This window comes from Lytechinus variegatus, chromosome 11 (assembly GCF_018143015.1).
Source record: "Lytechinus variegatus isolate NC3 chromosome 11, Lvar_3.0, whole genome shotgun sequence".
Classification (NCBI taxonomy): Eukaryota; Metazoa; Echinodermata; class Echinoidea; order Temnopleuroida; family Toxopneustidae; genus Lytechinus; species Lytechinus variegatus.
In genome coordinates this window covers 15430373-15444726 of record NC_054750.1, presented here as the reverse complement: position 1 = coordinate 15444726, position 14354 = coordinate 15430373, and the positions used below count along the sequence as shown (strand labels likewise).

At 35.8% G+C, this 14354-nt stretch overlaps 1 protein-coding gene across 15 annotated transcripts in view; it reads right to left on the bottom strand.

The window, feature by feature from the left end:
• Window positions 1-490: 490 nt before the first annotated feature.
• LOC121423627 (mucin-17-like) overlaps window positions 491-14354 on the bottom strand; it is a 79930-nt gene continuing 66066 nt past the window's right edge. For all 15 annotated transcript variants that reach the window (XM_041619030.1, XM_041619020.1, XM_041619026.1 and 12 more), the window contains 6 exons: window positions 10096-10206; window positions 6505-6695; window positions 2153-2275; window positions 1587-1671; window positions 1061-1101; window positions 491-542 (listed from right to left, as the gene is read on the bottom strand). In XM_041619030.1, coding sequence (XP_041474964.1) covers window positions 1618-1671; window positions 2153-2275; window positions 6505-6695; window positions 10096-10206 — 479 coding nt within the window. In that variant the 3' untranslated portion in view covers window positions 491-542; window positions 1061-1101; window positions 1587-1617. The remainder of the gene's footprint in view (window positions 543-1060; window positions 1102-1586; window positions 1672-2152; window positions 2276-6504; window positions 6696-10095; window positions 10207-14354) is intronic.

Genomic DNA, 14354 nt, shown 5'->3' with positions numbered 1-14354 from the left:
AAACACCCTAAACAGAATCTAGTTGGTGTTTCATAAAGCTGTTCGTAACTTACGAGTGACTTTACCAACGACTGGTGATCCTTTCTGGTAGTATATGACACACATCTGGTGGGTGTTTCATAAAGCTGTTCGTAACTTACGAGTGACTTTGAGAATGACTGGTGAACCTTTCTTATGCGCTAAATAATCACCAATGAACATTTAATGGTGAATATCATTTACGACAAGAAAGGATCACCTGTCGTTCTTAAAGTCACTCTTAACTTACGAATAGTTTTATGAAGCGGCCTCCAGAATTTCATTGGTGTTGATTATCTCACGAAAGGGTTACACGACGTTCGTAACTTGAAAAGAGCTTAATGACACACCCACCTGACTTTGTAGATGAATACTGTGATAGAGCAATAGCAAAAATGAAGACAGATTTTTTTTTTTTTTAACTTACACGTCATCTAAGCACCCATCTGGTTGGTTCAACGTGTAGCCTTCTGTTAGTTTTTTACTCAGTTCATCTACGTGGTAGCCATCGAATGGTTCCCGACCTGAATAGCAAAAACAATTTTGATTTGAAACTGAATGAACAATTGAATTATGTGATACAGTATATTCCATACAAAAGTGAAATGCTATGCAGATATAAAACTGAAAACAAAGCCAGAGAGACTCTATGATGTGCTTGCTAATCTTCAGTTTATATATATTTTTTTTTGGGGGGGTGTGAACAATTGTTGAATATATGAAAGCAAAAGGACAAAATATTGTTTTGTCCCGGTCTTGCTTAGATTTTCAGTGCTTCATGGCAGGTCTCCCTTGAGTTTCGTTATGAATGGTTTCATGTAGCTAAAGCCGGGGTAATAATAATAACAACGCGCCTCGGAATAGAATATTTCTAGATAGATGGCGCTATATAAATGCCTATTATTATTATTGTCATGTATTACATATCAATTTTTCTTTATTAAAAAAATTGTTTTTTTAGAAAAATTGTACAAAATACCATAAGAATTGTATTGGCTGGCAGGCCTGTAACAGGACAAAATCCAAAGAAAAATCTACTCACCAAATGACATGATTTCCCAGATTATGACACCAAGAGACCATCTGAAAGGAAAATGAAAATGCACTTTTTAATGTACAAAATAGAAATCTGAAAATACTTTGAAAATTCATTTTGATCAATTGATATTGATCGTGGGCATGGCAGCCACTGTGCAGTGCAGCACAAGACTGACATTGCTCTATCTCTTAAAACATTGAATGCCAAACATGGTAGCAGCAACTCCCATCTCATGCACGTACAGAAAAACAAATCAAATAATTGTCATGTCATTCCAATATGAGAAGCATACCAACAATCAATCCTGCCTAGCCCCCCCCCCCCCCCCCCCCCCCATACCCAACCAAGACAGTGTGATGCCTGTCAACAGACCTCTCCTCCCGAGGTTTGAAAAGAGAAAATAAAAAAAAAGATAGGAAAATGCAAATATTGGTTGTCTTTTAGATGTTAAGATCACAAGTTTTCAATTGATTGCGAGACTTTGATTCTAAAAATGAACATGAATGGATTGTATATTGATGGTACTTACACATTGCTTTGCTCTGTACATGTGCTAAACACTAATGTCTCATAAGCCATCCATTGTGGCTTGCAGTGGGGGGGAATGATGATTGCTGTAATAAAGACAAATGTTGGCAACCAATAAAAATAAAATAAAATACTAAATCTTTATCCCTCTTCTATCTGCATCCCCTCCACTTTCACCCCTACCCCTGTGTCTCTCTCTCTCTCTAACTCATCCCCCTCCACCTCCCGAGCTGCCAACCTGAACAAGAACACTTCAGTATTTTTAAAGCTGAAAATCAGTATTTTGGCGAGGAAATCAGTATTTTCAAAGAAATACCATAGGACAACAGATAAAAATGAAACTTGAGAAATCAGTATTTTGCATGAAACCGTCAGTATTCTTCTCATTTTTAAGTGCTAAATATACAGAAAATCTGTACTATTTGGCAGCTCTCCCCCCCCCCCCCCATTCTCTATCTCACTCCCCCATTTTATCTCTCTCTCTCTTCCTGTCTCACACTCTCTCTCTCTCCTTCTCGCACTCTCTAACTCTCCCATTCTCACTACTTTCTGTATAGCCCCACTTACCACATTTCCATTCACCGCTCGCCCGTTACTCTGGGTGTCATCTCTGATGGTAAAGTCGGTTACCTTGGCAACGAGATCAACAGTCAGCGCAATATTCCTCACCCCTAGACTGTGCTCCACGATCTGTACAAACATCAATCCAAGGTCAGTTTCATTCATATATTGCTCTAGATACATGTAGAAACAAACTATAATGCTCCAGTTAAGAATCGTAGCAAATATTCTACCGCAGCGGTGGATCCAGGATGTATTAAATCGCTCCACTCTCTTTCCCTTTGCGATTTTTTTTATCACATGGTACCTCCTCCACCATTGCATATTTTTGCTCTTCTTTAATAATATTCACATGTCCAATTGATTTGTTTATCTAATTTACACCAAGCAAACTATTAAAGGTAAATATTGCAAATTCAAATAATACTCATTCCAGAAAGAGGTATACCCAATCACTCACATATTAGATTGATTTGATTATTTAACTAACTTGAATCAAGCAAAAAAATTGAAAAGTTCATCAAAATGAAACAAAAGATCGTAAGTTTTGATAAATGGTTAGCTTAAATGATTGAATACAAATGAATTTAATTGAATAACTTGAGTATCAACTGTGTCTCTGAGTATACCAGAACCAGTTTAAATACAGACAACTAGGGATGGGACCAAACTCAGTGTTGATGAAGCTGGTGTATATATTGACCATTAACCTGTACTACCCTTTTCAAATGCATTGTGCCTACTGTGGGTACATTGCCAACTCGTCCACTCACCACATGGTCTACTTTCATTTAGTCTAATATTATTCCGTCCAACAACATTTCGTCTAACAGCCATTTGGTCATTCCATCCACCAACACTTTGTCTTACAACCATTTGGTCCAATCATCACTTCGTCTATGACCATTTTGTCTATAACCATTTCATCTCATATCCAGTTGGTCTTATTTCCATTTCATTTTCATTCATTCTGCACAATTAACACTTAGTCCAACTAGACCAAAGGCATATGGACTAAATGGCTATTGGACCAACTGATTATTAGACAAAATGATGAGTAGACGAATTTGCAATTAGAACATGTGGATAGTGGACGAACTGATAGTAGACCAAATTATAATACACAAGTCGCCAACTGGACCAATTGGCATTTACCCGGTAGACAAATTGGAAATAAACCCCTACTAAGTATCAATAATATAACACGGGGGGGGGGGGGTGGTGGTAGTAGTAATCTTTTTTTTCAGGGTGAAAAAAATATAAACAAGAAAAACTGCTCCCCCATCCCTCCATGAAAAATCCTTAATCTTCTATCTCAAGTGCAATGTTTGCCTTGCTTTTCATTTCAAATACCGGTAGTTCCATTTCTTTCATCGAACTGCTATATTGTATTTAACCCATTTTCCTCAACCTCAAATTGAATATATTCTAATCCATCAACTTGGGGGTTTGGTGTTTGTCAGCATTGTCAAAATGACACCTTATTTGCTTCACAGGTCCCTATTGTCAATATCAGCTCATAAAGGAATATAAAGGTTTTTCTCAAGAGAGACTTTTACAAAAAATTAAGGAATCAATCGTGTTAAGTAGAGAGTATCACAATGACCTAGCAGATATAATTATTGCAAGAGTGATATTTGAGAGCAAAATTCAAGGATTCATTTGAAAATTTTGCAGTATGGCCTACGCATTTCTGGAGGCTGAGAAGAGATTAAAAGGTACATGTAGTCCTTTTTATTTTTTTTAATATGAAGCCCAAAATTCCATAAAATTATTATGTTTTTTGAGCTGGAGCCCCGAAATTGTTTTTTTTTTACCAACAATAATGATATATTCCTTGGGCACTTATATGAGTTATTCAAAGCATAAAGATGGGCTGACTAATGTAAACAATGAATCACCTTTTAAAAAATAAAAAACAACAAACTAAGCTAGCGCTGAAAAAAGACAAGTTTTAAGTGAGGATTTGAATTTTTCAACAGAGGGAGTATTTTGGATATGGGTTGGGAGCTTGTTCCAAAGAGCAGGGACAAAAACAGAAAATGCACGATCACCTTAGCAGGTCTTTGTGCGAGGGCAGTGGTTTAAATTAGATGAAAAAGTTGAGCGTAGAGACCTGACTGAGATAATTTGTATACAATGAGAAGAATCTTGAAGGTTATGCGAGGTTAGCCTTAACAGCTCATCTTCCCAAACAATGATCTTACTAATCATTTTCCCATAGATATTTCTTTAAGAAACAGAAGATACTGGTGCAATAAAATTTTGCATTATTCAGGGGACTCTTCAGCCAGAGTTATTTTTCCAAATCACAAACTGCAGGCACTTTGTCAAGAATAGGTTTACAAAATGACTCACTCAAGCTATATTTTCTATCAATCACAATTCCTATTTAAACCCAAAGTATGAAAGAAAATGTTTACACCAGTCAAAACATGCTTGTCAAAGGAGCACATGCTGACACACACAAAGCTCAAGACATAAAGCAGGAAAATGAGTATGCTCTACATATCTGAGGGCTTTCAATAAAGCACAATACCAACTCTTGCTGTTCAATTAATGTCATAATGTCCCATTCCAATGTCGATGAACTTTCCCTCCATTCAGTGCCTTCCAGGCAAAGTCGCTGCTAACCGAGGCCTAAAATTTGAAAGGACTGCCTCTAAAAGGGTGGTTTAATATTTTTTGTAAGGAATTATTTGCAATAGGCACCACAATGGAGGTATACCATAATGTCACTCAATACATTGAATAGAGGTGTGCATGACACCTACGCAAACCCCAGTAAGACCATTCAATATACTAGCCAATCAGACTCGTACATGTATTATGTAGGTACCACGATTGATATGGTGGCATTTGAGATGTCTCCGCACAGGAAACGTCTAAGACAAGTTCAAAGTACAGTGGTCTAACAAGCTCGTGGGATGATAACATAGTTGAATTGCTGCCCCTTAGGCCTGGAATGCAAGATCTAGCTATGCAATAATATGACAATACTTTGATTTCCAGGGGGCTGTTTCATAAAGCTGTTCTTAAGAGTGACTTTAAGAACGACTGGTGATACCTTCTTATACGCCCTAAACAATCGCCAATTCAATACCATTTACCATAAGAAAGGATCATCGGTCGTTCTAAAAGTTGCTCATAACGTACAAAAAGTTTTATGAAACGGCCCCCCTGATGCCAGTAGCTTTTGAAAAGGTTTGTTAGCATATCAAACTTTTGTGTTTTTTTTTCCCTCTTCTACTCGGGGATGTTTTTGGATCCCTTGAAAGTGGGCGCATTCCCCTTAACCCCCTCCCTCCCTGCCCCCTTGTTCCCTGATATACTCCACTAAGATTAAATTGAGACTACTGTTATAGGTTAAGATTGATTTGATTCAATTTTATCAAACACACAAAAGCTGATCAAATGAGCTAATCAAAAACTTTTTTTACAGAAAACCCTTGCTGACTAATTGGGTGTACACTTGTAATGTTATTATGTTTTTACCTCTAAATCCATTTTGTTTTTGCATTTCAATTACTAGACACCATTGGAACTGGATCCTTCAAGGTCATATTTCTTAATAAGTAATATCAATTGAATCATAAAGTGCCTCTTCCCGAGGATACAACATGTAACTCATACTCCTGCTTTTAGCTTTTAAATTGACCACTGAAACCAAGTGGTCCCTCTACAAAGTTATAGGACCAAAGCTATGGAATCAATTGCCTATCCAATTACGCCAAATTTCATCAACAGTCCCAGTTCCCAGTTAAAAAATTATTTAATCTCCCATTAACAGCTTAATATGTTGTTTTTTCAGGAGAATTCAAAATTTTTTTTTGTGTGTGTGTCTATTGTTGTTGTGTTTTTGTGTTTATTTTCCTTGAAGCGCCATAAGCACCGAAAGGTGGACCTGTGCGCTATATAAGTAGCCACCATTATTATTATGTAAGTCGATGGGAATTACAGAATTCAATAGTTAACAGGTTAAGCAACAGCTCCCAGTGCTATAATGCATATAAAGAATCAAACCTGCCAGATACCCAGTCACCTCACCTGGGTTGAGTGTAGCACTATGTTGACAACTTTCTTGCTGGAGGGAAACTCACCCTAGCTGGGATTTGGAATAATGGCCAACTGTTTGAAAGACAAGAGTCTACACAAGGGATGCCAGTTGGAATTGATCAGAGGGCCTGAAAATCACCTACATGTAGAATACAATATTTAGTACACAAAAATGCTAAAACCATGCCCTGAAAATAAATTGCCAGAGACTGAATTCAGGCTCGCTTTTGCCTGAAAACTGGCATCCCTGCTACACCAATAGACTACAACACATTTTCTTTTTTAATACAAGCAATTCTTACCTTCTTAGAGGCAAGGTGGGAGAGGCCGGATGCAATATCCACAGCAAATCTCATGAGCAGGGGCATGAGGGGTGTGGTGATGTTGAAGTCCGGTACATACATGGTGACCGGCTTGTGGGCATCCTGGATGGTCCTAAGGTAAACGTCCAGTCTGACCGGTTCCATACTCTCATAGGCGAGATACACTGGACCTGACAAGGAAAGAAAGGGATTGGTTTGTGAGGGCTTGAAAGCATACATGGTTCAATTACATAGAGTGATTTGTTAACCACCGATATATCATACTTGAAAACAGAACAATTTTAGGTTCACAGTAGACTCTTTTTAAGTCAAACTTCCACAAGTCAAACAATTCCTAAAGTCAAAGAATATTTCAGACTGGAAATGAAAACATGTGTTATGAAAGTCTTCTCAGCTGAATATCTGTGGTCCTAAAAAAGAGTGGACTTCAAAAGCATATTCACCTACAGGTACTTGTAGTAAGGTATTGGAATTTTTCTTTATATTGTAGACATACACTTTTAACCAAATATATATGAAATTCATTGATTAACTATAAATGGCAAAAAGATTTCATTTACTCTAACTTCATCATCCATTCGTTAATTCTGGTTAGCATCATAAACAGAAATTCTGAGAGTTCTGTTCTTGCCAGCCCCTTTTATTCAGCAGCTAGATATTCCAACTTCATAACTTCCAAGGTTGAATTGGATTTATTAAATCTCCTAATCATGTTATTACTTAAATTGCCACAATAATCATGGTGATCATTAGTCATTTGGCATTGGCTTTTGCCTTGTGCCATCGAGTTCCAGATTTGGTGCTCGTTAATGACGAGGCAAAGACTTCAGACATGAACGAGCCCTGGATCTTATTATGGATACAGCCGCACTTACAAGCCTAGCTCCCTCGGCATCCTAAAAATCATTCACGTTGTTATTCAAACTTCTGTAAATGTATTTGTGATCCAAGTACATGGTAATTATTTGTTTTGGATAAATTTATTCATTCATACATTCACCGATTAGTAATTTGATTCAAACACTCTTTTAAAGAATACATGAAAACATGTGTTAAAATGTAGCATTCATGGGCTGCTAATTGGCAGTTTGAATGTTCAATGTGAATGAGCCAATACATAAATATTCAAATGCAAGGGTTTTGGTAGCTAGACTAGTCAGTCAAAAATCACTATTTGGTTCAAGAAAATGCTCATGAGCAGGCATGTGGTAGAATGTCTCACCACATGCGACGAGAAGAAAAATTAATACTGTACATGAATTACATAATACGTGTCATAAAATTAAATTCCATGCACTCAAGATTCATGAAGAAAACCAATTGATAGGTAAATACTAGATACAAGATGTCAAATTTCTGATAAAATTGACAGTTTTTACCAAATTTCTGTCAAAGGCATGCACGGCCTTCCTTGCAGAAATATTTGGTTATAAAGGACAGTGATATTCCTCTGCATACATGCATTTTAACTTTAAAAGCTTGTGTTAAGAAGAAGTACTGAAAATATTTGCCTTGCAATATGTTCACACCACTAGTCATGCAAAACTTTACACAAAGCTTTATAAAACATTCCAAGCTAGAATGACAGCTGCGATACACATTGTAATTGCACTTTAAAATCACTTTGAATGATGTAACGACGTCGTACCATTGTATAGGGAGATTACCCACACCCTCCTATACTTGAATGAACTTGCATTCCTAAGCTATTGAAGATTCAATCAATATTTGCTTTATCATATCTCCTATGAATCCCCTAGCATACACTGGACATGGGTATGTTTGCTTCCCCCCGAAGACGCTGCATGCTTGCTCAAATCTAATAGACTAAAATCAACTGTCAATAGGAGTCTGTGCCATCCAGCAAAAGAAGATTGGGGGAAAATATTCAAATTCTTTTTTGATCCTTCCCTCTATTCAAATACGTGAGGGTGGTGGAGAGAAACAAGTAGGGCAAGAATGGCAAACAGTTGGACAAATATGATATTTGTCAGAAGACATGTAACCAACAGGATTGATAAAAACTTTCTCATGGAAATTTTTGCCGGCACCCGATAAATGGAGGACAGTTTTACATCGGTATATACCATTTATTTGCTTTCAGTTTAAATAACTACGCAGTGAAAATGACCATGAGAATGTTTTTACATTTGAACAGCCACAGCCAAAATCTCCATATAACAAGTATTGATTGAGGGTTTTTTTTAGTATGGCTGGAATAGCCAGCATGAAGTCTGATTTATTAGGAGAGTTCTCCATCCTAACTTTCATGCTAGCTACAATACATGTAGATTAATTGCTTTGCAAACAACATAAATAATCAATTATAATGCTACAGGAAAAATATGGTTTCTTCAGTTTTATATAACATGTATACTGGTATGTTTGGCATTGAGTATTAAACCCACGGATTAAACCAAAATACAGAATGAATTTAAAATATGAGGTATGAAATAGACCTACATCAGCGATTGTACATGCCACGATGCAAACCTTCAAACAACATAGTATTTCGGCCTGTCGGGTTCAATGGGTTAAATTTTATGCTAGATATATCTATAATAGTATGTTTTTGGTCACTTTGCACTCAGCATTGTTTGAACAAAAATTGATTCAAACTTTAAGCTATAGAAAGTATACAAAAGGAAATAAAATTACACATGGAGCTCCCTTTAAGGTGATAATTGCACTTAGCAACTAACATACAAAAATTGATTGAAAAGCTGCACGAGTGGACGACTATTTTCAATTTCAGAACTCATGTGGCGAAAGGAATGATGATTTTAATATCCTTCATTGTTGTGAATGGGCAATGAATTCACGAAAATTTTACTCAAAAAAACCCTGTTTATTCAGTATTAAACTTCAATGGCTAATAGCACAATAAGAACTATTCAAATGCATTTTTGGTAATGAAAGCTATAATGGCCTTCAAATAACTGCAAGCTACAGACTTGTGCGTGAGAAAGGTGGAAGAAATAGCAACATGGGAAGAAATTAAACATCTCTTTAGGAATTATTTACACTTCAGAAGGCTATTAGAACCATTTTTTCTTGTTCTTTTATGTACTTTGTTTACTTTCCCCTCTGATATAACAATGAACTCCTACTCGGCAAAAAGAAGCATGCCAAGCTATACAATTTTTGCCAAAATATCAAAGATACTGCTGTGCTGGTAATATTTGTCAATTTGTTCTTTGAACAAAAAAAAAATTCAGAGATTTTTTTCAATATCCTTTGCTCAAGATGCTTTAATAAAGCATTACGTGGGCAAAAAATGTATAGACTATTGCTAGAATGCTCCCAAGGGAGTAGAGAAAGTGTATATACCTGTGCACCATAGCAACAAAGGTATCAAAAAACGACTAACTGACCGTTCAACTGACTGACCCAACTCTCTGATCTGGGATTATGAAGGCAACATAATTTATTTTCAAGCCTTATTTATGTTTCAAACGTGAGATTTATTTTTTTATTAGATGTAAACATATGAATATTGTTGGTAAATAATTCAATAAAATTGAATAAAATGTGGGGATATGTTAATCACCACACGCAAATAGAACTTACCTGATGATTTAGAACAAGCCCCGATGAGATTAAGAACGTTGGCATGACGACCAACTCGACTAAGAACTGCAAGCTCAGATAGCATCTTCTTCTTGTCTAGCGGGGTGTTTTCTGAAGAAAAAAAGTAAAGGAATTTCAATCTGTCCAGTTCCTAATAGATAAAAGTCAACTTGAAAATAAGACAATCCTATTACGCAGGAGTGTCACTCAGCACCTCTTAAAATTATCCTTGCATACAATTCCATTATAGCAAAGACATTCATGATGAAGAATTTCTGAGGAAAAGGTGAGTGATCATGCTGACAGTAAAATACAGAGAGAGTATGAAGCTCGATTATTAAAGTTCAAATGCTTAATTTCACATTCATTTATTTCTTAAACCCAGCGCACACCATGCGATGCACTAAAATCCGATTGCAACAACTTGGCAATTCCATATCAGTGCAGTCACATCGCAGGCCAGTGCAAAGATTGCAACAGCCCTGCAGTGCGCTGCATCTCATGGCGCATTTTTTTTGTGTATGTTGGGTGATTTCAAGTCCGGTGTTGGCCTTGGTGTTGGTGTTGAAATTTGGATTGCTTCCATTAGCTCCAAAAACTTGTTCAGAGTTCATAAAACTGATCAAGATCACATTATTGACATCTCAACAACTAGTGAGTGACTTTTCAGGACCATCTTCATTTAAATGTTTGGTGTTATAATCATGTAAAAATTGTCCTAACACCAACACCAAAAGGTCAACACTGAACTTGAAATCACCTGTTGTCTGCGCTGCAGAAGCGCAGCAACTGGGTCATGACATCATAATCTCGGACAAATCTGATTGGCTGAAATTATCATAATCGCAGGAAAATCACAGAAAGATTTGACAAGTCAAATGTCTGAGAGTTGGTCTGCGATTCAACTGCAACAAAGTGGGTCGCAGTTGCAGGGTGTTGTAGGTTGGCGCACCCTCTATGATTTTGTTGCAATTGCAATGGGCATTAAATGATATTCCTTATTTCTCATGGTCACAACCACATTCAATCTTCACAAATTTGATTTAATTAGTTACAATTAAGATGAGTTTATATGATGCATTGAGAGTAAAGCAAGAGTCAATGTCATTGGAGCAAAAAAGTGTTTTGATACACAAAACACATAAAACAATTGAAACATAAGTTTTGTATTACTTCTTGAAACAGTTCTGTGTGTCACTATTTTTATGCAAGAAGTGAACTTTGATGAAGCTACTGTACCTTATGTTTTCTTGTGCATCTTATTACATAAAATAATACTTTTTTTAATCATTTGCTCCAAAAATGTTAAACATATGATTGACCACTTATTTAATTTGTTAGATAAGTGCTCAAAACTTATTTTCTAAGAAAAGATAAAATTTTACATGAATGAAAAAAGTGATATCTAAAGATTTTTTCTATTAATGTGTTAGATAAGTGTACAGTAAACTTGTACTCAAAAGTAATTTTGTTTCAAAAAGGATTTTATAAATCAAACAAAACATTATCTTAATTTTTTATAACAAAATAAAAGTGGGGACATACAATCATCAGCTTACTCATTAAATATTCATGACGACATGGGTCTCTGAAAAATCCTAATTTATCAAACAATCTTGATGAATTTTTTATTGTTTCACTTGTTGATTTTACTCTACTTTTGGCAAGAATATCTCTTTAATATCCTTCTAAAGCAAAATATTTATTATAATCATAATCTTACAGCTTTGAACAGCAACAACAACAAACGTACATGCAGACCTATCTTAAGGCACATACTTTTTCACTAAATGGCATAACACATACGAAACTAAACATTTTCCTTAAAATATTGTCATACTAATTCACTATTACTATCCCTATGACTACAAACTGTTTGAAAGTGAAAACATCTTTGGGGAAAAACACATTTTTTTTTCTGAGGGAGTAGTTAATTTATGACATAAATTTGTAAACAAATGACTCAAATCTAACAGATGCAGGAAAAAATACATTCTGCACCTTTTAAATAAGTATTTCAGACTGAAATTAGAATCCTTAAAAACATCACGAGCATTACTCATTCATTCTTACACACCCAACAATGTTGACATACTTTTCACTCCACCAAATGTTTTGTCAATAAATATTTCTTTTAAGCCTCCCTGCATGGCTATTATGTGCACAGAAAAGATCTAATCAGGGAGAATGTTTTTTTTTCCTTTTCTATTACATTACAAACATATAATATTTCTCTATTTCCTCATTTCAGCAAGACCTCCAGATGCATCTACATGTACATGTATTGTATATGTTTGTCAGTATAACAATTCTACAGGGAACTCCACATCCTATATTCAGAACTTAGACTCTGCAACACATGTAACTTACATAAATATGAAGTCCAGCCCAGAGAAATATTGATTGGAATCAATAGAGAAAAACCAAACAAGTATGACGCTGAAAATTTCATCAAAATCGGATGTAAAATACTTTTACATTGCAACTTTTTTATTTTATAATTGACTGTACATTGTAATCAATCTATGATGGATTTGATCATCGAAATTTGTTCTATTATCATAAATATCAATTGCTAATATCATAAATATCAATTGCTAAGTTTTATGTTACAGGGGGCCAAGATCTGTGGTTTAACTATGGGAGGCCAAATGTGACGCTGTTTCTTATTAGATGCATGATTAAGTAATGAGCACATTTAGCATATATATGTATGTATTTAAATAGATTTCAATTAGATTGTTAGAATGTTTGTATGCATATGTTATTCATTATGTCATTCGCTTATTGTTCTGTTATGCTAAGAAGTTCTTGTACATATACTTTTGTTATTGGAATGTGGAAATAAATCAATCAAATCAAATCAAATATGTTAAAATGCATATCAGGGGTCATGGAACCGGGGGTGGGGGAGGGGGCTGGAAGAGCTTCAGCCCCCCCCCCCCCCCCCGCCTTTTCCAAAACCATGTACAAAAATGCAGTAGCGTACCCAAGATTTTTTAAAGGGAGGGGTTTTCAAGGTGAATGAAATGTTGATAACAAAAAAAGGTCTTCATCATCACTTTTGGGTCGTTATCTACCTACAAATAAATTGACAAGCAAAAAAAAGGGATTCCACAAATCAAATTTCACATTGTTTTTATCTAAAAAAATTGACATGCAAAGAAAAAGTCTTTAAAAAATTTTTAGGGGGGAGGTTGAATTCTTAGGATGGGGTTTCGGTTATTGAAAAAAATTAGCGGGGGTTTGAACCTCTGTAACCACCCCCCTGCATACGCTTCTGCCAAAATGCAAAATGCCCATCTATCGTGAGTTTTTGCATGGTTATAATACGACTTCCCAACCACTGTTCACTGCTTTGCATGTTCAAAATTATCTTTTATTAATCAAAAAGAGCTTGATCTCATGATTCATTAAAAGAAACTTTCTGATCTGGGAATAAAAATCATAAAGTGAAATTACATGGATGCATGTGTCAGTGTAGGAGTGTGTGTAAGTATGCCTTATCAAATTCCTTATCACATCTTTACCTCTTTTTAACAGCTGTTGCTTTTACCATTTTACACACCAAAATAAAATCCAGGATACAGCCCAGAAATTAGAAAACTATTTAAAAGGCACTTCAAAAACTTTCCGAATTCTGCTTCTGCATGTGTGTTGGCTCAGTTGGTAGAATGTCCGTCTCACAACCGGGAGGTCGGGGGGTTCAAACCCCGGCCGCGTCAGACCAAAAGACGTTGAAAGATGGGAGTTGCTGCTACCCTGTTTGGCGTTCAACAATTAAAGGGATAGAGCCTCGTCGATCTGGCGCTGCACGGCGGCTGCCGGGCCCACGATCAATTGGGCAAAGCAAATTTTCAGAGTATTTCATTTCATGTCTATTTCGAACAATAAATTATTGATTTTCATTTTCTTCTATTTTCTTCAAAGTCTGGTGACTACTCACAATAGCACATAACTACAATAGGTCAAAGCTATTGCCAATATAAATATACAATTAATATGACACTATAAGCTTGATTTTACATCCTGTTATTAGGCTAAATAAAGTTGTAATTTCTTTTTCAAATGTAGGCATGTAATTACATTCCATTTCGTTACAGAGTCTGTGAACCAATCACTTTACACAATAAGGAAAATATTTCTGTTTAATCATCACAGTCCAGTAAACAGGATTACAGAATGGAGTAAAGAAATGCTCTTTGAAGTGCTTTTTTATGAAGCAAAAGCTGGGTCCCATACCACAAAAGTTGCGATTA